We start from the raw sequence: 24629 nt of genomic DNA, 5'->3' as shown, positions 1-24629 counted from the left end.
GGTATGGTCTTGTAGTGTTTCTTTAAGTATGAAAGATATTTTACTTTTATTTGAAAGAGAGGATCTATGTGAACCATATGTTTTTATTTTGAATTTGTTAATAGTCTTGGGGAAATACCATATTCACAAATGCAAATGGGGAGGAAGAAACCCCTCTTTTGTTTGTTTCAAGAAAGAACTGAAAATTTATTTTAAATCTCTTGAAGGACTGAACAGCAGAAAAGCTGAAAGAACTATTGCCTTGATGGCTATTTATGGCTTTTTTCCCTCTATTTATTAATATGTGCACGATACCCCGCTTTTTCAATGTTTGTATCTAATCTTTTCTTACAAAAAAAAAAAAAAAAATCTGGGCTACTGACTTAAAACAGTTTATCTTCAATTGATCATTCAATGTGCCCTAAAGCAATTAATACACTTTTAAAATGTGCGATTTATAACATCCGTAATCATCTCTAGTTTGTTCTTGTGTATGTTATGTTTGTGTCTTTATACTTCCACTACATTTACTGATAATCCTACTACATTTAGGATGTGGATGTATACCTGTTATCTATTGATTCTATTTTTTGTATCAGATTCTTTTTTTCAATTAAAAAACAAACAAACAAACAAACAAACAAAAAAAACCTCTGTGCTACTACCTCAAAGGAGCAGGACATTTCCAAGTACAGTTCGCTGCGACATGAATCCAGTTGGACCTGTGGACGTCCCTAGGGACGTCCCAAGTAGCCTAAAAGGTTTAGGCCTACCGTAAAAAGGAAACCGCAAAGGTTTAAACCTTCATTCTAATGAACAAGGTGTGGTGACAGAATTTCTGATCATACAGTTATGGTAAATGTACAACCCTGCATATTCAGATTATGTACTAATTAAGTACATCATCAAATACTTAAAGAATACAAAAAAAGAGACAACCAAATGGCTGGAGTGTACAGAATCCAGAATGTGTTTATTTTAAATAATTTTAGAAATATGTGTACAAACATGGTATTAAGTGAGACTATTATACATTATACATTTTAATAAAATGACTAACTAAACCACACATAATAGAAACTATGATCATCTTTTTTTTTTACACAATGGCATGCACCACTGACAGAGACAATTTGAGTGGGGAAGGTCAAGTGCTGGACCTTGTATATGGACCATGTCTTCACAGCTATCTCACTCCCGGTTCACATCATCCAGAACTTTCTGAAGCTTTGCGTTGACTGCTTTCAGCTGGTGCTCTGCTCCCATCATGCACCTGGCCTCCAGGAGCAACGCAGGTAAACTGGTCGGGCCGTACTGGAACAGGAAAAGAGGTCTGTCAGCAGGTATTACAGTGCTTCTTCTTTCCTGGTGCCATCACTAAAGTAAGACATTGAACTTATGTCTGTACGCAGCTTGGGGAAAAGCAAATATATGCTACAGCAGCCTGGATTGCTTGAGTGTTCCCACATTGCATGATTTGCCACAGTGGCATGACGGGTAAAATGGCTTATTTTGGAAAACTGAGGTTAGAATTTCAACAATTTAATAATTGTAATTTAGTAATTAGGCTTCGCCTAATACATCGGCAGGAGATGCCACCATGGTAGAACTGAAGGTGAGAGGTTTACCATTGCAAGTCATAAGGTAACATGCATTGTTTGACGAATGCTTAAAATCTATTTGAAACTTCAGGTTGAGTGGTAAACGGTCAAAAATCCCCAACAACAACAGTCAGTCTACAATGTGTTCGTTTCTACTTGAGTCATTCCCGGTGTCATATCCTGTGAGGGGGTCGCTGTAAATCAGTGGTTCTCATTTCTCAACCTTTTTTGAATAGCTTTATCCTTCTCAACGTCCCCCCTAGGGCTCCCCAATGCACCCTGGGGGGCTGTAGAGCCCCTGTTGAGATACACTACTGTAAATGCTACTATACTAATGTAATCTCTCTCTTAACCTTGCTGGCCTCCATAAGACGCTTTAGATTTAGAAAACAAAAATGTCTGCACACCCAGTCAGGTCCTTTTCAGATATTTAATGGCCAATGCATATTCTCACCGCTGTTGGCAGTTCGGGGGTGGGCGTCTGCTAAACGTAATGTATTATTTTGCATGACATGGAATGTAACTCCAGAAAGAATCGAAAAGACAGAGGTGCCAATAGAGCTCCGAAGTCACCCGGAAACATGTAGCAGACTGTAGTATTTCTTGTCAGCATTTAAGGACTTTCCGGTTCCCAGCGACGACCGTGGGGAATGGTGACCAGTCTCAAATAAGGTGTGTGTGCAAACACGCGATTAGCGAACCCCCGCAAACTGACGAGGGTATTACAAATAGACTGTAGGGATGACATGATTGATCATTTTTGTGTCAAATGCCGACATAAATACGATGTTGCTATCACATGCTTAACCCGGAACGATATGCGGGGCAAATTAATTGTTCTTAAAGCGTTTTTAAAGAAATTTGGTCAGCGATTAAGTGTAACAGTAATAAGCAATAATGCAGACCTAAGGATTGTTCCATTCAAGTGGATGAGATACATGGATTTTATACAATAAATCATTGTAACAGTCAACAACAGTCATTGTAACTTTCTGGGGTTGTTAAGGTTCTGGGCATACTTGAATCCATGATCAAGCAAAGTCTAATGCTGTAACTTGTCGGCCTACTGTTTAAACTTTGAGAAAAAAAAAAACTTTTTATTTCAAGTCAAGCGGACGCCACACTGTCTTTTAAGCAGACCGAAACATGCTTACGCTTGGCACCCATAGCAAAGCATTAAGTTGGTGTATCTGTACAATCTCTGGTAAGTCCCCATTCTCACCGTGGGTGGCAGGTCTGGGTGGGCATCACAGTGGGCGGCGTACTTGGTGTGCAGGTCGGTGAGGTCCCTCAGTAGGGTCATGCCGTTGGTCATGTCTGTTAGCCTCTGCTGCAACTCACCATGCTCCTTCTGCAGCGCATGCACCGCAGCCTCACTCCTGAATACACAGCACAACATCAAAAATGCCCCCCATTTTATTTTGATTTCATTTTTTGATATTGGTAAAAGCAATTACACGGGCACATTGGCAAAAAATTATCATTACACAGTCATTGCTACTGCGATGGTGCAATGTAAGATAAGTCATTCAATAGCTTTTCTACAATACAAATTCTTGTTTTTTTGTTTAGTTAGTTAATGGTTTGTTTTGTTCAGTCACAGAAACAGGCGACTTGAGTGTCTCTCCACCCCCCACCCATCATAGACCATGCTAAGAGATACTGTAGTCCTTTTTAGAAAACGTTTGGCAGCTTCAGATTTCAACTTACTTTAGCAACTCGTATTTGGCGTCCAGCAGGCTTGAGCGTTTCCTGTTAATGGCAGTATTCAACTACCCAAGTTAAGAAAGAAGAAGAAGAACAAAAAAAAACACTTAGGACTAGACATGCCTAAAGCTCATTACAGCAGGCATCATTCAAACGAAAACATCAAGACAAATTGTAATTTGCATCTATATGACATAAATTACCTTCATGTTTTTCTTTTTAACGCTGTTAAGATCCTTGGCTGCTGTGATCTGGAAAGAAAAGGGTTTATGTCATTAGTGGACGATAAGTGCTCTCTCTATGTAAGGCATGCTTGAGCCATCAATACACAATACAATTACAATCGAGCCTACCGCTTCAGTCATCTGCTCCACAAAAGATTCGGACATGTAATCGATCGCCTTTTGAACAGCAATGGAGTCCACCGTTTCCCTGCAAAGAACAATGACAACTGGTAATGTGAGAATGTTTAAAACATGAACATGTACATGAAATCCTAACCAGCAGTTCCCAATTCCATGAGCACATGAAATGAAAGGATGAAATGATGTGACGTGATGTGATGAAATTATGTTACACTATTACCATTAGGAGTGTAAATTAGGGCTGCGCGATATATCGAAAAATTTATCGATGTCGCGATATCACGGCTTGCGATATACGTATCGCGAAAGTTGGTTATATATCGTGATACCTACTTTTTAATTTTTAATAACAGCCAATTCGGTGAAAAGGTTAAAAAGGTATTAAAAAGGTTGACCTTTTAAGTTGATGCTGTATATTAGGCATGTTTTTTCCGAATAAAAATAATGTTGGAAATAAAACATTGCTTTCAGTCGTTTCATACATGATAAAGTGTAGAATGGCAAGTAGAGAGGGGAAAATATATGTATATATGAAATATCGCGAGTAATATCGACATCGCGGTATACAGTCATGTTATCGTGTATCGCATATTTTTGTAATATCATGCAGCCCTAGTGTAAATAATAACTTGAAATGCAATGTCACATGTATAGATCATCTTCTCTGAAACTGTATGTCCAACATCCTAAAGTGTCATTTGAAACTGAAGTCTACACTAGAGTCTAAGTAAATAGTTCAACCAATGTCAACCTATTGGGATATGGGATATTTCATTTTACACGACAATTTGCACATGCTTTTATCCAAAGCGACTTACAAGCAAGGGCCTACTCAGTAGCAATAAGTAAGTATAAATCAAGAACAAAGTACACAGGCGCAAGAGGGATGGTGAATATTACTGCGACAGACCATTAAGCCACATTCACATACAACACTCGCTTTTCGCCCACTCGCCTACTTGCCCACGTCCGCTAAACGTTCCCGCGGGTTTAACTGCCAAAGCGAGAAGTACTGAACTCTGCATTCCAATTGGTTATTCGCTTACTGATGCGACAACGAACAAGTCATCTTGCGCAACAGAAAGCCGTTGCGCGCCCCGAGAAATAGATAGCCCATTTAAAAAAAAACTATGTGTGACTAGGTGTAATGTTTTATTGTTCTATCTGTTTTATGCACACACGCACACATACTCCCTCCTAGCGGATAGAGCACTGATGAGTGGACACGTTTGGATTTTCATGAAAAAGAAGCCCGAGGAAGAACAGGTGGAGGATAAATGAGGGGGGAAATGGCTACACAGTCGTTTTGACGTGGAGCGCTGAGAAGACGCGCGAGCTGTCTCATAGGGTATTTTGTAGAGAGCATAGATGCTCTAGCCGTGGCTCAAGGCTACAATGTCAGTTGTTTACATGGGTGCATAGTAGAGTAAATGCCCTAGTTACAACCGTTTCCACCGAAGCCAGACGTTACTGCGGTCGTGCGTAACTGCACTTCCGACAAAAGGTAACCTCTGGAATATTTTATATTTTATATACCTCTGGAATATTTGGAGCATACAAAAGTCCCCAAGGACAGTTAACGGCGCAGTGGCTGGCGCTCATGACTACAAGTAAAATTACACCACTATCTATAGCCTACTTCTAACAAAGTTTGCAAACATGGTCGCCCCATAGCCTACATTGCTGGCGGGACTTCCTTCTCCATATAGGCCTAACTAGTAGGCCTATCCCATATTCTGCTGTTATTTGATGACGCCAAAGTCACTGCACATGAAACTCCCAGTTTACCAGCGAAATTGCGCAGTGGCACAGTGTAGGCTATATGTGACTATAGGCTAATGAAGCATCTAAATGGGAATATTCTGTAGTGTGCTATGAAAATGCTTACAACTCCTCAGAACTACTGTTTTAATCAGTGAAGCGCACACGCACACGCACACACACACACACACACACACACACACACACACACACACGCACACGCACACGCACACACACGCACACGCACACGCACACACACACACACACACACCTTCTATCTCTCCCTCTCCTTTGAGCTGCTGTCTCAACCGATGACAGACATAATAGCCTATTTCATTAGTGTTATTTATAGCCTACGTTCGCTGTGGAAAGATAACGCGAAGCCTTTCTTCGTGCTTGTCATTGTATTGACCAGCTACTTTCAATAGGCCTTCTCCACGATGCAAATGTGCGCGTCGGCTACACGGATGATACCTGAAATGTTCATTCGATATGAAATATCCTAAGTGGTTACAAGAGGTCCGTGGTGGTAGCCTACTCTCGCTACGGGGTCCACGACCGCACAGGTTGTGCTCCTGCTTTCGAGATCTGCGCTCTCGGACAGACCCACACGCGCAAGTGCCCGCCACAGATCACACAGCAGTCCTTTTCACCACCTCGTGAAGTGTTTAGACAATTTAATCTCGCTTGGAATTAGTGTAATGTAGCCTATCAGAAAGCGTAAGACATCTGTTGGACTCCTTTGCACGCAACAAGTTTTGAAATTATTTCTTAACGGTTATTTTTTGCAGTTAGTCTATGCAAACAGTCCTTCCGCGCTCCCCCACCATCATTCGCAGTTTGAGAACTGCACTGGAGCTGATGTCACTGTCAAGTCGGTGTCTGATTGGCCAAACCCCGTTTTTCGCTTGCGAAAATCCGCCGTCAAAACAGACAGATATGTTATTTTTTCTCCCCTGCGGATTTTCGCTTTTCGGTGTGCACAGAGTAATTAGAATACATTGTTAATTTTGCGAATTTTGCTGCGAATATCCGCGCGGAAATTCCGCTCGGTGTGGACAGCCCTTTAGAGCGTGGTGGCACTAGGGCCAACTTCAGGCAACTCCACAGGTCGACAAGGAAGTTATAATTAAAAACCCTTTGTTTTATCTGGGGCATAGTAACACTGGTAAAACCGCCAACTGGTTTCAACCCACACGGGGTCTTCATCAGGGCGTAACAAAGGAGGAGTCCATTAGGTGACCTATTTATTATCAGTTCAGGGGGTCACATGGTTACCTCGGTATGACCTCTCAAAAAAAAAAAAAAAAAGTTAAAAATGTGAAGTCCATTTGGAGTGTATTATTAATCATATTACTTTACATGAACATTACACACCACTTTATAGAATAGCAAACATCACAGTATTTTAAAACAGTGAATTACTAATCATTTGTATCCGTCTCTTCATATTAAGCAATATTCCAACTTCCAACCCTTTAGTTAAGTGAGAGAAAAACCTTATCTAGGAGAGAAATACTAAGTTACACATAGCCCAAGTTAAAAAAAGGGCTAAAATCTATCTCCTCATTAAGGCCTGGGGGGTGGAGCGCATAAAATTTATGGATCCAGTATGTTTCACGCTGGAGTAGTAGCTTAAGGCGATCACCACCTCTAGGTGGCGTCTGGACATGAGTCTTTGCTGCAAGTAGAGGCATTAAAGCATCTCCATTGTGCGCATTATTGAAATGACGCGCCATCGGGTAGTCTTCATTATTTTTCCGTATTGCGTATTTATGTTCCACTACCCTGTCCTTAACCTTTAAGGGTGTGGGTTTTTGAACATTCTATGAAAATAATGCGTTCTACAACAATGTAAGATTCTAAAATTCCAAATTGTATTGAATGGCGCCCAGAATTCAATAGAATTTGAAAAATATGCTCGAATTCTATTTTCCAAATGCAGCGCGGAGGGCGGCCGCTGACGCCCGACTACCGCCGGTTGGTGTGTAAGGACAGATGTGTTTCCATGTATTTTCACTGACGTCAGTAAAAATCGGATCAGTCACGCAACACTTTACCGCCCTAGTGTGTAAACGGCCTTACAGTTCACAAAGTGTCTGCTTTTGTGTTTTTCTTTAGTTATAAAATCCATTAAATCTTTGTGTTGTTTGATACTAGTGCAGTGGTTACACGAAGATTGCAAACACTTAAAAGTGTCCATCCTATAGACTTGGAGCGCGAGTGTAATATGAAGTTGCGATTGGTGGATTTTCTGTACAGCGTAGTATGGAGTTTATGGTCTTTTTTGTATAAATCTATCTAAAAAGTGGATTTCTTTTTTTGAATATTCTAATGACAATTTATTCAGGTAATTATGCATGTCTTTCAGTTCCGTCTCAGTGCCTCATCAATATACATACAGTACAGCTTTATGTTGTCTTTCAAATTATTTTTTTCTGCGTTAAATACATGCTCAGACTCCCAAGAAAAAAAACATGCATACTCTGGGGCGAAAGATGCTCCCATGCTGGTGCCTTTAAACTGCCTGTACATCACATCCTGGAATAAAAACACATTGTGCAATACCCAACTTGTAAGATCTAAAATGGAGGCGATGGAGGCGTCACCTCTTCTCTGTCAGACAGGTTCACCGCTCTTAACCCATCAGCATGGTAAATATTAGTATATAGAGATTCAACATCCATTGTCACCAAAAAGTCCCAAGTTATACGTATCTCCAAGGTTACTTAATTTATTCAGTACATGAGTAGTGTCTCTGACATATGAGGATAATTTCTGCACATATGGTTTCAGAAAGTGATCAATGAACTGGGAAGCGGGTTCCGTAATGCTTCCGTTCGCTGCCACTATAGGTCTGGCCAGGTGGACTGTCCTTAGGTTCCTTATGGACTTTTGGCAACATATAAAACGTAGACAGACAATACAGGGTGCTCACAGTGCATGAAGGCATATTCTTTTTCGGTAATCCAACCAGCAACTTTAGCTCTAGTCTAGTAATGCGTCAAGATCTTCCATAGTCGGTAGGGGAATGCTGGAGAGTTCAGTGTAGTACTCCGCGTCACGTAGTTGGCGTTGCGCTTCTTTCAAATATTTATCGTAATGCCATACAACCACGCCACCCCCTCTGTCCGCTTTTTTGATAATAATGTCTTTGTTTTGTTGCAAGTTTCGTAAAGCATTTTGTTCAGGGGTTGTTAAATTGTTCTTGTACAGGGGTGGATTTGGTTGCGCAAACAGTCTTTGGACATCGCAGTCAACCTTTTTGATGAATGCCAATAAACTAGGATTGGTGCTCAGTAGGGAAAAGGTAGACTTAGGTTTGAATTTGGTGGTAGAGGACTGGGTCTCGGGGCTATACTGCTGTACATCCTGTATGCTGGGTCTCTGGGCAGACCATGCTTTCAAATGCAGGTTCCGGTAGAATTTGAATAGATCTGTTTTCGTGTCAAAGTGGTTACCATGGTAGGTAGGGGCAAATGATAAACCTTTGGATAGTACCTGTACTTGGCTTGGTGTGCGTTGTACAGGGACAGGTTGATCACTGTGGATATCTCATTGGTGTTCGGTGTCGTAAGCCATAAATTCGATGCGCTCCACCCCCCAGGATTTAATGAGGAGATAGATTTTAGGCCTTTTTTGTAACTTGGGCTTATTATTTCTCTCCTAGATAAGGTTTTTCTCTCCTTCTTTGGAACATTTCACTTTACTAAAGGGTTGGAATATTGCTTAATATGAAGAGACATATACAAATGATTAGTAATTCACCATTTTAAAATACTGTGATGTTTGCTATTCTATAAAGTGGTGTGTAATGTTCATGTGAAGTAATATGATTAATAACACACTCCAAATGGACTTTACATTTTTATCTTTTATTTTTTGAAAGGTCATGTCATATCGAGGTAACCATGTGACCCCCTGAACTGATAAATAGGTCACCTAATGGACTCCTATGTCACGCCCTGATGAAGACACAGTGTGGGTTGAAACCGGTTGCCGGTTTTGCCAGTTACTATGCCCCAGATAAAATAAAGGGTTTTTAATTATAACTTCCTCGTCGACCTGTGGAGTTGCCTGAAGTTGGCCGTAGTGCCACCACATTCTAAATGAAAGGAAACTGTAGGTGCAAACTGTAGGTGCTCTTGAAGTAAGAAGACTAGACTCTACAGAGTTGGAGAACAAGAGCGCTCAGTCATCCTTCTCCTGGTTATTCGCGTACTCGCCTCGCTAAAAGTTGAAATATTTTTTACTCGGAATCCGCCCACATCGCATTGCTTGTACTCTCGTCTACTCGCCTCGCTGGAACACATACACATTCTATTGACTTCACTCGCTGAGCGAATATCTAGTAGCAATGTGTCTGAACGTAGGCTTCTACAGCACACAGCGTAATCTCCAGCAGCAATGTGCTTAAGATGATGCAGCACATATCTGCAGGGCTGTGTGCTCATGTCATGCAGTTCCTTTACTGAAAACCACAGATTACAATTGGTGGTGGTGGATGTCACTGATGTTAACATACTAGCCAATCAAATTGAACCCCTCCCCTTTTTGTACTCAGCTGTGCTGAGGAGTACCAGGAGAGTTTCCAGCCCAGGCCAATAGGGGTGGTACGGTTCAAAAAAGTCACGATTCGGTCCATATCACGGTTTCAAGGTCACGGTTTTCGGTTTTATACGGTTGTTTTTTTTTTGTTTTTGTTTTTTTTTTTAAATAAAATGTATTATGCACTGGAAATGTATAAAATAACAATTAGAATGAAAATGTAAGCTTATCATGGGTATGTTGAATTTGACTTCATTTAACCAACAAGGTGAAGTTACTGAAAGAGGAAAGATATCAATGATTTTAACATGCTTCCATTTATTTCACAAAAAAGGATAACTAAGTCCTAACTTTTAAGTTGACAAATATTCAAATATTACATACTATAACACATTTGACGTGTAAAAATAAAACAGCTACACTCCTGTGGGCAATGGGACCATTAGGTCAGTGCAGTATGACTATTTTGGTCAATGACACACTGAGAACGAATTGGACTTTTATTTTGATACCGCTTTCTGCGAGTTTTGCGCTTAGGATGAAGTTGCTTCCTATCATGAAACTGCCGGCCGTGAGAAGCGTAGAAGTAAAATCAGAAGTCAAATTCAATTTCAGGTGAACAAGTGATAGGGTTAAGTTATGTTAAAATGTGAAAGTTAAGGTAACAAATCATTTTAAAAGATCGTTTTTTTAGAAGTGTATTCACAAGAATGTTTCACAAAACTCCTGTGAATCTGAGCCTGTTAAAACAGTCATTTTATTTTGGTTATAGTGTTAAACATCAATGTTAACTAGGCAACATTGCAAAGCCCCCCTCATTCCATCAGAGTTTAGCTGGCTACATGTAATTATGCCTACAGTTGATTGCAGTTAAGGACAGCGCAGTGAATCTGATGGATATGTTCATATCTCGCATTATGCCGTCCGGAATCCCCATCCAATGTCACGTGGATATAACCTACACTACTGTAACGTAAGTCTACTTTGCTCTGCTAATCTGTCATTTTTTGTAAATTCATGTTCATTTAATTTAAATTGGTCAGAATAAAGGCTGGGGGCAGTGACACTTGCGCTAACGTGGAGAGAGAGGGGGAAGAGAGAGACGCGCTGACCGACCTGCGCTTGCTTGTAGGCTACTGTAGCCTACTCAGCTGGTGCATGCTGTTACATTATGCCTTTCAGTTGGCTGATAGAAATCAGTCTTTCCACACTCAATATCCTACGTAGTCTTTGTGTTTTATGCTTGTAAAAGTAGTAGGATTTTAATTGCGTCGTCCGCCGGTGGTCACTCTTTTTTTTTTTTTTTTGGAAACCGTGGGCACCGTGCGGTCGCGCACTACCCCGTTCCGTGACATGCAAACCGTACGATTTCGGTTTGTGACGCAAACCGTACCATGCCTACAGGCCAAGCATGTGGTGTTTGTTTTCACACTTACAAGAGTGTTGCCTTGAGTTACTAACTGCTTGACACCTTACGCGGCAGACTCATTTTTATCAGTTGACTATCTCTAAATAGTACCCACTGGAACAACTTGGGGTCAAGTGACTTAGCTAATATACACAATGGCTTTGGGATATACTTGGGATAATACTTGGCTTTGGGAATCTAATCTCTCTGGGTGCATCAAACACAGACACCCACAGTTTAACCCGCAAAAGTTTTTTTTTCTACTCCAGTCGAAAGAATGGCTCTCCATTGGAGCAGAAAAAGAACGGCCTTTGTAAGACACACTTACAAAGGCCCTTTCTTTTCATCTTAACTTCCCCAAAAATGAACAAGAATGACACAGAAATTCAATGACCAGCAGGTCTATGCATCAAGCCACTTACTTGTACTTCTCAACAAAGTCGAGAAAGTGCTCCAAAATAACTTCAAGGTCAATTGGGTTTCTCAAAGCCCCCTTCTTCCTCCTAGACTTGGCACCAGCATCTAAAGGACAACAAAAACCACACAACACAGTACACTTAGTCCTTGGTTGCACATAATACGCAGACACAGACTTCTATTATAACACCAGAGCCATCTAATAACAGAGTTGCGCAAACCGGGGACCAGGAAGTCAGTTGGTGATGTGATTCGTGTAGATTAAAATGTTTCTTAACAGTAAACTTGTTGGAAACTCGTTGGAAACTAACACAGAACCATCACATACCAAACAAAGATTAAGTACAAACAAATTACATTACCTTTACCACATTTTCTGTGTTCTACGGCCACCTCCTAGAACTAAGTAACTACTTCTAATAGAACTAAAGTCAATGGGGATTTCCATGTTAACGCTCCGTGAGGCTCCATGAGAGCCGCCATTGCTGTGGAAAGATTGGTCCATTAAGGTCTATGGGAGTGACGTAACTCTGTTATTAGATGGCTCTGGGTGGCACCGTTTCCTCACGGCTCTCAGAGCCGCATGGCTCTGACGGCTCTGATATTTCAGAGCCATGGGGAGCAGGGCTCCGAACCGGTTCAAGGAACGAAAACGAAAACCGAAAACGAACGAAATTTTATGGAATTTTACAAGGAACGGAAACGGAAACGAAACCGAAATGGTCTTCAAGTGTTCCGGAACAAAAACGTTATTCTGAAATCCACAAACCGGTTAATAACGGTTTTTTTTTTTCGTTCTCTATATTTCATACAAGTGCACGATTTTGTTTGAGGAGTAACCATGGCGACGAGCAGTCTTTTAGTTCGGATACTGACGTGTATGAGGGGAAACATGCATACAGCAACAGCATTTTGCTTCACCTGAGCTCTTGCCGCCGATTGATAAAATATTGAGGAGCATTGGCCAATCAGAGTGCGACTGTGCATTGTATGGAGAAACTTCCTGGGTAAATTTAGGATGTGCTTCTCCTCAGAGATTTTGATAGGAAACTAGAACTAAACTGTCTCTGTTCTCCTGGCTTTCTCGTAGTGATTGGAAGTTGACTAATAAACCCGCCCTAAAGTTTTTGACCACCAATATCAAATAAGTTTTTGTAAGAGAAATGACACTTTACCCGCGCTGTACTTCAGTCTCATGGAGAGCAAAAGAGAACATGTCTTGAGATCGGTGTTGGGATTCCTACAGGGACAGAGTATTTGGACCATGCAGTCAATGATTTGCAAAGGAATTGGATAGGCGATTTGATGAACCTAATTCGCAGAGTGCTCTCGAGAGGCAACTGGTGGGTAAGTCATGTTTAGCTTACTACTTGTAATGGCACCGCCGAGTGCCTCGATGTTCAATGCGGTTATGGCAAATTATGTTGTGGTAAAGTTACTGAAGTGCTTTTGTTGTGCGCATAGGCTACTTTTGATAAGAATTATAGGCATCCGGTTAAATCTGCCAGGATGGATAGCCCATCTGAGTGTTTTTGGGTGTGTTATTATTTTTGAGAATAGCTGTGTAAATCAAGGGGAAATAATGAGTACGTCTATTCTAAGATAAAGTCCACGAAAATAGACTTAATATGGCCGTTAAACACTGCAGGAACGTTAAGAACGAACGTTATTTTTCGTTCCGAACCGGTTCAGGAACGATATTTTTGTGGGGGAACGATTGCAGGAACGAAAACGTTAAACTGAAACTTGCCTGAACCGTTCGGAACGGAACGTTTGAAAAATAATTTCGTTTTCAAGCCCTGATGGGGAGTGTTGTTTACTCCAACGAGACGATGCAGGTAGAGCTACAGCTGAGCTAGCAAGACAAAGTGTGAGATGAGTTGCAGACATGACGATGTCCTGACTGACTATAAAGTTTGAAAATGTACTTCCGAGTCCGTGTTGTTTCTACATTACAACTTTGTTCTTACAGATTTCATCACTTTTCAAACACAGTATGTTGATGTAATTTGTAAACACCGTGATTGTTGTCCTGGCCATTGCAAAAACATACAGTAGCAGCTGGAGAAATGACAAGGCTAACAATGTGAAACGATAGCAGCACGAAGACATGGGATTGACGGCAGGCAAGAATGGGGTGTTCGATCGTTGAAATTATAATTCATAGGAGCCCTGACAGTGAGACTGCTAATGGTGCTCGCCTGGGTGTTAGTCAACACATCAGTGAGTAGGACTAGCTGGCCTGCTAGCTTCGTCGACCTACTGTGCTTTCAGGGTTGGGTGGGTGGAATAGCTGTAAATATGATACAGTATATAACAGATGAAACACTTTCCGTATTTGGTTCCCTTCATTGACCGTTCAGCTACCGTAGACTACCGGTGTGAACATAGATTTTATTAAGTGTGTCAGATACATAATCTCCGTGTGACATGTTCTACTCTTTTGGTGCTACTGGCTATTCCAGACTGTTTAGAAACCCCATGTTGCTACGTGTCTTTTGAGGTCGAGCTTACAATGTAACTGTGTTAGATATTCACCCCAACAGCGAAAATGTCGGGGGGCAGATTTGGTATTAGAGCTATTTGTTTCACTCCATGTCTGTGGACGGTGTCCTATATTTTATACAGTGGTGTTGTGCTCGGAAGTTTGCTTGGTAGTATGGAAACGTGGGGAAAGCTAATAAGCTAGTCCTTTAGTTGCAGAACTCGTGCTGTTAGACTTTCTATTTCATTGAAATTGAAAACATTTCATTGCAAACTGTTCGCCCACCCCTCCTTCAACAATCAGTAATAACTATTGCAATGAGAGACTTTTTTATATCTGAATGTTTAATGTGAAATAATCTATTTATTTATTTTTGTATGTATGCTACTAGACACCTAAATTTCCTTCGGGATCAATAAATGTTACTCTCTACTCTCTCTCTCTCTACTCTCTACTCTCTATTTGAACAATAACATCACTATCGTATCCGCACTCAAATTTCACAGCTCCCACAGTGTGCATAGATCCAGTTAGCTAAGGCGCTGCTAATGACCCGGTGTGCGTTCCATTCCCCACACTGTGCACTGTGTACTGAGATGCAGAGCACTTTCCACCCTCAACTTAACGGCAAATAAGTGCAGATATTTTGGCTGACACAAGTGCGTGGATTGAGACGTGATTTTTCATCTTCTGACATCAATTCCGGCTCGTGTTTGTTTTTGGGGGGCAGGACTTAGAGTGTTGAAAAACGGTTAAAACAACGTTTACAAACAGTCCTTACTGAACAAAACAACTTCTGTACATTAGAGTTCTGTTTCTGGACATATGAAAACACGTTTGGAACCATGTAAACTTATAGTTTTCTATTAGAGTGGTCCTTTAGGGGTGCAAAGAAAGCAATATTGTCCTTGGAGCCCCCGGTTTGACTCTGGCCTGAGTCATTTCCCAACTCAACCACATCTCTCATTTCCCCCGTCATTTAATGTCTTCTCTTCACTGTCCTGTCCAAATAAAGCTATAAAATCCCAACCCACACATACATCTAAAAAAGAAGAGACACCAGAGTTTAGCTCTGTGGAAAAAGGCCTTAATTGCGAAATCTGAGCAAACAATGCAGGCAGGGAGAGGGAGACACTTCACCAGCGCTAATTCCCTGTGACCTTTATACCCCATTTTGTTTTACCCTCAGAGTGAAATCAGGTAGTAATCACACCTGTTTGCATGCGTAATTATAATACACCCAACTACCTGCATGACTGAAAGGCGACTGCCACAGAGGATGTTTCACACACATTTACACTTAACATTTTAGTATCGTCGCTGCATCCAATGTCTGTCCTGCGCCAATAAACTCTTCTAGTCAGGTGAACGTGTTCGTTATACAAAAGTTATTTTGTGTGTGCATGACTAATCCTGAAAAGAAATATACATTAACCATAAAATAACTGATAAGATCTCCATGAGACAGCAATTTTGCACAATAAACATGATGATCGAGTTTGTATGCCCCATAGACACAATCTATAAAGGCAATTAATGACCTTCAACAGCACTCAAATAGATAACTATCTCTAATGCTCACTACCATATGGTAAAACACAAAGTGACCCCACAGTACCTGAGGAGGAGCTGGATGTAGACTTCCTGGCCCTCTTTTTTCCTCCTGCATGCTGGTTTGACGACTGTTGGGGATTGAAAAAAGACAAATCTTAGGTCCTCTATCAGCAGTGTTGTGCCAGTTCACAGATTTTCTGAACTAGTTCAAGTTCAGTTCATAGATGCTCAAAGTGAACAGTTCACGTTCAAAGTTCACAATTTTAATTGTGAACTAGTTCAAAGTTCAGTTCATTTTCAGTTCATTTTTTTCGTGAAATATTCAAATAAATAGGCCTACTTTTTTCACACCACGAGCTAGAAATCATACATTCTTTGAAACTGACTAGACATTTGCTCATGACGCTGCAATTGTGGGTTTCATACCAGGTGATGAAACTTGCAGCATGCAGTACAGACAAGGTAGACCAGTTCTAGCCTAGTGCAATGAAGTCTACTAGCATTTCAATAAATAAATAAATAATATATATAATATGAAATATATAGGCTATATATAATGTTATATATAATATTATAATGCCTACTGTTTGTGTATGAATTAATTTACATGAGCAAAACTCTTGAATGAAGGTAGACCTAATGAAGGCAAAAGTCAAATGCACAAATATGCCTATATATTTTTAAGGAAATTGTGTATCTTATGTAACACACTTATAACACATGTGTGATACAGTGATTTTTTTGTTTAGAGTTTGTACATCTTCCACAATGTAGTAGTCGATAATCAGTTGATCTACCTGCACCTGTGAGACCATCACGGACCTCTGGGAGGTTGCTGGAAGTGGCATTTTTTTTTACGTTTGGGCTTGGTAGGGGTCTTCTCCCCCTTTCCTCTCTTATGACCCTCGAGGGCGTGCAAATGCATTCACACCGGATGGTGCCGTTTCAAATTCGAACAGGACGTTGTGGATGTCCTTACTGTTTTTGCTGCGCAGGTGGTTTAAATGTTCATAAGGATAATCGGTGTCTGTCTCCGTGCCATCCCTTCCACGAACCACTTTTTAAATGCAGCGCTTGGTCTGTCTGTCTGCCTCTCACTCTCTCGCGCGCTCTCTCTCTTCGCCGCAATTCATCATGGGTAACGTCGTGCGTAAGCAGCAATAACTAATCCTATGTTATTGAACTATTCTTGGCCAGACACTACGCTGCCCACAATGCATTGCACACACAGCTGTGAAAAGAAATTCTCACTGATGATACAAGCGGCACCAGCGAGAGAGAGAAGGAGGGAACTTTCTCTCATTGCGTTTCAAAAGAGAAAACAGATGTAACTCAGCTTTCAATGGAAAACAAATTCCAACGTTCATTTACAGTGATGTCTGCCGTTCATGACACGTAATGTGAACTAATTCACGTTCAAGTTCTTTATTAAAAAATGTGTTGGGTTCAGTTCAACGTTCACGAAAAAATTAGCGTGTTTAATGAACGCGTTCTTTTGAACGCGTTCACGCACAACATTGTATATATCAGATACAAAAGATGACAACACTCTGTAAGCAAAATCACACCCATAAACAATCAGTGTCTTGGAAAGACACCAAACAAACAACTACCGGTGCATCTGGATTTCCACATTTTTAATTACTTACTAAAAGGTTGACTTACAGTGCCGGATTCCTGGCTCTCCTGAGGGGACCTGCGGTTCCTCCTCTTGCCAGGAGGGGCGCTACTGCCACTGTCGTCACTCGCAGTCTGCAGAAAGGAACCAGAGGATGGAGTGTTTCCACACAACAACTACTATACCTCCAGCCTCAAGTCATGGACACCTCTGGATATTATGAATAAATATGTCTGGAAATTTATGTAATTATATTAATGTTTTCGATTGAGTTGGTTTGTCTGTTTGTTTGTTTGTCTGTCAGCAGGATAACTCAAAACGTTATGAACGGATTTTGATGAAATTTTGTGAGTTTTTGGAAATGGCACAAGGAGCAAGTGATTACATTTTGGTGCTGATCCGGATCACGGTTCCGATCCAGGAATTAAAAAAAAAAGTTTCTTGTCCATTGCGGATAGGGCAAATGTGGATATTCCAGTCTCTTGCCTGACAAAAACAAGGAAGAAAAGACTTGGAAAAAAATAGGGAGTAACATACTTAAATATTCTATCAAACAGCTTCCTTGACGGAGGTCTGCACTCTCTGAGTGCATTTCTAGTTCAATATAGCTTTTAGTGCTTGTGCATAGGGCTGCACACAGGGGCTGGTATTTCTGGCCAAAAATCTGTGGGCCCACCTAAGCTTCGAGCTTCACATAATTTCTTTTTTTTGTTGTTGTTGTCTTTTTCGACTTTATTCAACAGGACAGTGTGAGGGGTGTACAGGAAGCGAGTGGGGAGAGAGACGGGAAGGGGTCGGCAAAGGACCCGGGCCAGGAATCGAACCCGGATCAGCCGCATGGTCGACGAGTGCCCTACCGGTCGGCAGGGCCTGCTGTTCACATAATTATTACAGTTTTATTTTGTTCACCCGTTATACATTCTTGGTTATATTTAATCGAGCACAACATTCAGTCGTTTGTTGTTGTTTAATAATCAAGATTTCAATTTTGGCCCAAAGAATCATGACTATTATTTTTTTCATAATCCTGCATGCAGCCCTTCTTATTATATATTATGTCGGCCATCCCATCCAACTCAAATAGCCAATATTGAACGACTATTTCGACTGTAGGTGTATGTAAAAAAAATAAAAATGTACCTCTGGCTCATCACTAGACTCGGAGGTCCTCGGCTGTGACTCATTCTCCTCTGCGATCTTCTGCAGCAGCCGTCTGAAGCAAAGACATCAATTTTATTGAGGTGTCATAACTTTGTAGCAGTCTCTAATACTCATGAATGCCACTTGCCAGCAGCTGGGGAGTATTCCAAGAACATGGTTAAGTGATTTGTCAAAGTTAACCTGCATTAAAGGTACAAAGTGTAAGATTGTGGCCAGAGTGGGTATTGCAACTACGCTGCTCATTGAAACTGTGCTGCCTATTGCCGAATTTGATAATTTCATGAATAATAAATCAATATTTACAAGTATGACGAAAGGACGGTAAGTTTTGCTGCTAAAAATGCCCATTTCAGGAAATTCAAAATGGCGGACCATGGAGAAGATCCCTTTTTTCATGTATGTAAAATGCATTTTCCCAGTCATAATGAATATGCAGAGTTTAATGGTAACATTTAAATGCTGGAGTGTAGTGGAAAGTGTGCACATCCAGCAAAAAAGCAACTGTCACATAAGGGGGGGGGTGGTGGTTGGGTTTAGAAAAAAAAAACTGTACACATGTAGGAGCGGGAAAGGATCTGCACACTGCTTGCAAAACACTTAATTTATTAGGAGCAACGTTTCGATCATAGATCTTCTTCAGGCAATCGAAACATTTAAATGATAACACTTATGAATGGACTGTGTGAATTCTGGAAATGAACAACTGAGCATATTACACAGTGAACCTTTAAGTGGTAAATCTGCTAAAAGATAACGCTCAAGTGTCATTTAATAAGGACTCCACGCTCTTGTATTAGATGATTTACCACTACCTCAAGGTTAACTTAACCAGGATTACTAAGTAGCCACGTTCTTGGAATAGTCCCCTTGTATCGAAAGAGATGAAAGTAGGAAAAGAGAGAAGAGAAGAAAAAAACCTGCTATACTCCCACTGTTTCAGGTTATTTCAATGAGCTGGAGGTAATGTTGGCAAAACGAGAGCACGGTGGTCATTCCAACCACACCCTGGCATCTTTCAAAACCCATTCAGTCACAGCATGCCAAAAGATCTAAATGTTCTAAACAAAACACACACCCATCACCTACAGCAGATTCCAAACTTTTTTCTTTTTTTTGTGTGTAGCATACTTCTAACTAAGTATTTTTGTCATACCACAAATGCCCCTTCACTAATGTTCCGTTTCACTCCCTCTATCCAGATGGATCTATGTTCCATACATTTGATATTATTTTTTGCCCCATGTAACCCCTGCACGGTGTTTGTGTGCTCTTTGTGGTGCACGCACCCTTAGTTGGGAAACACTGACCTACATGACATGACTTGAAACACTCTCGATTAGGGATGCACAATGTCAAAAATTTCGGCCGATACCGATATCCGATTATGATATTGCGGTTTTGGCCGATGACCGATATTAACCGATACCGATGTTTTTCTTTCTTTTTTGAAAAAAAAGAGATGACAATGATGCAAACAAACAGAATTTTTGAATGTCGTTTTATTTCCAAAAACACTTTTTAACTCCCTGTGATAATTAGATAAAAAATAGAGACAAAATAGAAGACAAACAGTGAAAGTCATCATCAAGTCCATTCTTTTAGAACCGTATCATATTAAAAAAAACATTGGCGTTAACATCGGCCCAGTTTTACCCATCAGACCGATGTCCGATGTGTTGAATATTGGCCGATACCGATACATCTGGCAGATACATCGTGCATCCCTACTCTCGATCTCTGATGGAAATACCAAGGGTTCTAATCACTTTGGAAATAGCAGTTGGTGGTGTAGTTGGCTGCGGGACAGTGGACTGTGCACACACACGTACATCCATCACAGATACCATAGCTATTTTACTGATAAACTGTTACTTACACTCTGCCACTGGACACTCTGCCCCGGGACTTCCTTGGCTGCGGTTGTATTGGGGCTGCTGGGCCTTGAGATGGTCTCAAGGCGTGAGGGGGGTTGCTGTGGGGTTGCTGTGAACGAGAGAAAACTTCAACATGGTACACTGATGCGCAGCCCACTGGACACTTCAAATTGCTATCATTAGAAACCTGATCACCTATTGCACAATACACTGGACACTTAATCTTGTTGTAATTAGAAATCTGACCACTCAGTCATTCTAGCCTGGTTCTCACCAGGCCTCTGTTGACGCTTTCAGGCCGACCGAAATCCGTGCTAGTGCCCGTTCCAGCACCTAATCGGGAACCGGCCTCACGCCATAGATCTTAACGTTCACTAAACATAAAGTTGGCTAACTGAAAAATACTTGTTTTTTGTGACGACAATGTGGAAATCAGCAGGTTCATCTGGGTAACACAGTAATGTGTGAAAAAGTTTTGTTTCGCAGGTAAGCACTTACGTGCCGAACGTAAGTGGTGCGGGCACCGGCACCGTTCTGGTCGGCCTGAAAACAGTATGCGTGTGTGGCTCTGCAGGCCCCTGGTGGAGCTAAGCAGAACTACACCACCTCACAAGTCCTAACATAAAGCTACATGGAAATGGACAATAAAACTAACATCATCGGTGGAAAAAACAAGGCTATGTATTTATTTTCATTTTATGTTGGGGGTAAAAAGTATTGGATTTGGTATTGGTACTCTGTACTGAAATGAATGTACTCATACTTGACATAATCTATTTGATGTAGACTTACCGTGCTGGTGCCCTCCCCAGCCTCTTGCCTGGAGGGGAAAACAGGCAGGCTCTTCCTCCTGGAAGCCTGGCTGGTACTGCTACTGACACCTCCACTAGTCGCCTCCTCGCTCTCTGTCTCCTGGAAGAAAAAGACGTTACCATGTCAAGACCGCAACCAATATATAATTGACACAGCAAAGATCAAATTCATCAGCATTCGTTATTTCATGGTAGTGGCAAGATCACAGAAACAGTGCCACTGATATATTGAAAGGGATTCAGTGAAAGCAGAGAGGGGAGGGGGGGACACGCACACACAGTGTGTGTGTTTAAGTATTTGCAAGACTGCTAGTGAGAGGGGTGATAGTTTTGCAATCCTGATACCATTTCTGAGGAGTCGTCCACATCCTCTGAAGCTGCAGCTGGGACCTGGGACGCAGACGCACCCGACACAGAGGACCTTGGATTCCCACTTTCCTCGGAAATCTTCCTCATTTGCCTGATGAAACACAGACAGGAAAAATAATGTTGGGCGGTGGAACATACCAGTGGTCACATATTCTCTGCTAAATACTAAAGCTCTGTTATATCAATCCATGTCCAACACTAACATGCTCAGCATCAGTCATGTTAACGAAAAACAAGACTATATACCCCAGAGTGACTTTAGCTGGTGCAAAGGGGGTTTTGAAGACAGGGATTGTTGGCTGTTTCTCCATGCCTTTTCCCTGTCTGCCTTTGGCCTTTTCCATGCTCTTGCCCCCTTTGCCGGCGCTCGGTCTTCTGGCAGCGCCTGTAGGGCGGTGTGGAGTGTCCATCCTACCGGCTGGGGTCCGTGCATCCTGTCCCCTCGCCGGCGTCAACTTTTTCCGGGGCACAAAGGGGCTAAAGTCATCCTCCAAGGCAGTGCTGTGGAGTGGGTTCCCTGAAAATGCCCATCCAAAGAAGAAAGAAAGAAAAAAACATCACAAAACGCACTACTACCTCCTTCCACTCGTACTTGCTGGAGAGCTTAAGAGAAACGGCAATAATGAATTCCATAAATACTTGCTTCAAGTTGCTTGTGTATTTACATTAAATTACATGTGTTTCCCAACCACTGTGCCGCGGCACACTCGTGTGCCGTGAGAGATCGTCAGGTGGGCCGTGGAAAAATCTTGGGGATTTTTTTTTGTGCGTGTGAATTCATCGTTAATATCAGCAAATCTAGTGTCTGCTTTTGACTGGCGTCCTAAACATGAAATAATTCCTTATCACTCGGTGGCAGCAGGTAGCGAATTGCATTGATACATCTTCAGTAGCCCTAACAAAAAAACGTCCATCAGCTGCTAGTCAAAACAATCCTCCTGACGTGACTGACTAACTTTGCTAGCGCTGTTTCTTCATTAATTAGGTCAGAAAACCAAAATCCTACCCTGAAACAGATTTGTGTTTTGCTTACAACCTTACTGAAAAGTTAAACGAGTGAAAAGTTAAACGAGTTAAACGAGTGACTCTTCAATATACCCTGAAGATTTCCATGCCACGTTTTGGCGCTAACTCACCAGTTTAATTCTAATTCACCAGAAATGAAGCCCCATTGAAAATGAATGGGGTTTTATTTCTGGTGAGTAAGAATTAAACGGGTGAGTTAACACCAAAATGTAGCATGGATATCTACGGGTATATTGAAGAGTGAAGTGTGGGACACCAGGTCAACAAACAAGAACAGCTGACGGCAAAGCATCAAGGATATCTGGGCTTCCATTACTCCCATGCACTGTTTCTGCCATTGACTTCAATGTTAAACGCATCATGGCCGTTATTAAGACAGAGAGAGTCCTAACCAAGTATTGAACATTGCATGTTATGTAGAAAGTACCAAATTCCAACTGATTTGATGTGCACTGATGTGAAACGAATTTTGATGAAGAAAATGGTGATTTTATTACAATATTCTAATGATGCGAATTCCCCAATTCATGGGTTTTTTGAGCTGGAAGGCCAAAATATGTAAAAAGAAAAAATTGAATGATTGGAATAGTTAAACAACTGGGCCATGAATCTACAATCCATGACAGGTTAACATTATTGATGGAATTATGGAAATAAATCAACTTTTTCATGCTATTCTAATAAAGTGGCCTGGAGCTGTATATTTACAGGGTATTGGTTACAGTCCCTGGAGCAGTATGGGGTTTGGCGCCATGCTCAAGGACACTTCAGTCATGGAGACTGAAGACCCCAGAGATGGGGAATGGAAGGGTGGGATTCGAACCAGCAACCCTCTGATCTAAAGCCCATCTCCTGACCCACTAGGCCATGGCCCCGAATTCAGAGGGCTAGTTGAATAATGACAATAATACTGGCATATAATGGCAATTACTTGACTGTTCTGAAAACAAGAAAAGGCCTTGGTTCTTCGACCCGGACCACTGGCATTACCATCGGAATTGGATGGGTCAATCTGGAAGATGCTGTCCCTCTCAATTGAGGATAGGTCAGGGCAAGATTCTCCAAAAACTGGACCGTCAACATCCGGGAGCTATGGAGGCAATATGAAGTCTTTACATCAAATCTTTACATCAACTATATTACGACACCGTTGTTTAAACACAACCCCGTCGACCCTGGAGAAACTACTCAGGGTTACTTCAGATGCGCACTCACACATAATGACAGCCTACCTTTCCTCCCTGCTTGCCATTCTGCTGGGGTTTCGTCTTTCGGCTCATCATCTCTCTGGTAGCCTATGTAGACTCAAGGTATAAGAGACACTGGCAGTGGCAAATACAAAATAAACCCGGTCAACTGTCTTACATTTCCACCTAACATGGACAGCGTCTACAGGACAAATGTCAACAACCATAAAACGCGCTAAAAGTTTGGTCTCTTCCTGTGGACTCGACTAATTAGGGGAAAAAAAGAGAGGGGGGGTAATAGTGGTGTATCTAAACATTGTTGGCCAGAAATAATTTAGAAAAACAAGATATGTGGTGCTACCAACCATCTTTAAGATAAATGTATGGCAGTATATCAAATGACCTTGAGTAACGCAAATAATCTGACATAATAGTTTTGATACATTTCGGATATGCCCTAGAGAAATGGGTTAGTCCTAGCGGATGGTTCGTCTGGTAGGACTTAGTGCCACCTACTGGACCGGAGCGCTTTATGCTTGTGTGTCAGTGTCAGCGGCTCAGAATAAACATTTATTTACTTCTAACCGGGTTTATTCTGTATTTGCCAGTTTGTCTTATAACTTCAGTCTACATAGGCAACTAAAATTCCTAGAGTGACATTCAGAGAGAGGATAATATTTATAATATTAATATATAGGCTATGGCCAGCTATTGTTTATTCTTTCATGTGGGAGATTAACTCATACATTTAAAGTGA

At 41.4% G+C, this 24629-nt stretch overlaps 1 protein-coding gene across 2 annotated transcripts; it reads right to left on the bottom strand.

The window, feature by feature from the left end:
- Positions 1–922: 922 nt before the first annotated feature.
- cenpu (centromere protein U) lies at positions 923–24111 on the bottom strand. 2 transcript variants are annotated; one of them, XM_063190442.1, is made up of 15 exons: positions 23918–24111; positions 23676–23775; positions 21906–22176; positions 21636–21750; positions 21271–21390; positions 20481–20587; positions 18584–18656; positions 17491–17577; positions 15890–15956; positions 11792–11891; positions 3641–3719; positions 3491–3538; positions 3291–3352; positions 2803–2959; positions 923–1293 (listed from the first exon to the last, which is right to left on the bottom strand). In XM_063190442.1, exons 1-15 carry the CDS (start codon positions 23966–23968, stop codon positions 1171–1173), a joined length of 1560 nt encoding a protein of 519 aa, XP_063046512.1. In that variant the 5' UTR covers positions 23969–24111; the 3' UTR covers positions 923–1170. The 2 variants fall into 2 exon arrangements, with proteins under 2 accessions (XP_063046512.1, XP_063046513.1); XM_063190443.1 differs by having other exon boundaries at positions 15890–15953.
- Between the last annotated feature and the right edge of the window lie 518 nt (positions 24112–24629).

Source organism: Engraulis encrasicolus, chromosome 23 (assembly GCF_034702125.1).
Source record: "Engraulis encrasicolus isolate BLACKSEA-1 chromosome 23, IST_EnEncr_1.0, whole genome shotgun sequence".
Taxonomy (NCBI): Eukaryota; Metazoa; Chordata; class Actinopteri; order Clupeiformes; family Engraulidae; genus Engraulis; species Engraulis encrasicolus.
This window is presented reverse-complemented; position numbering and strand designations above follow the sequence as displayed.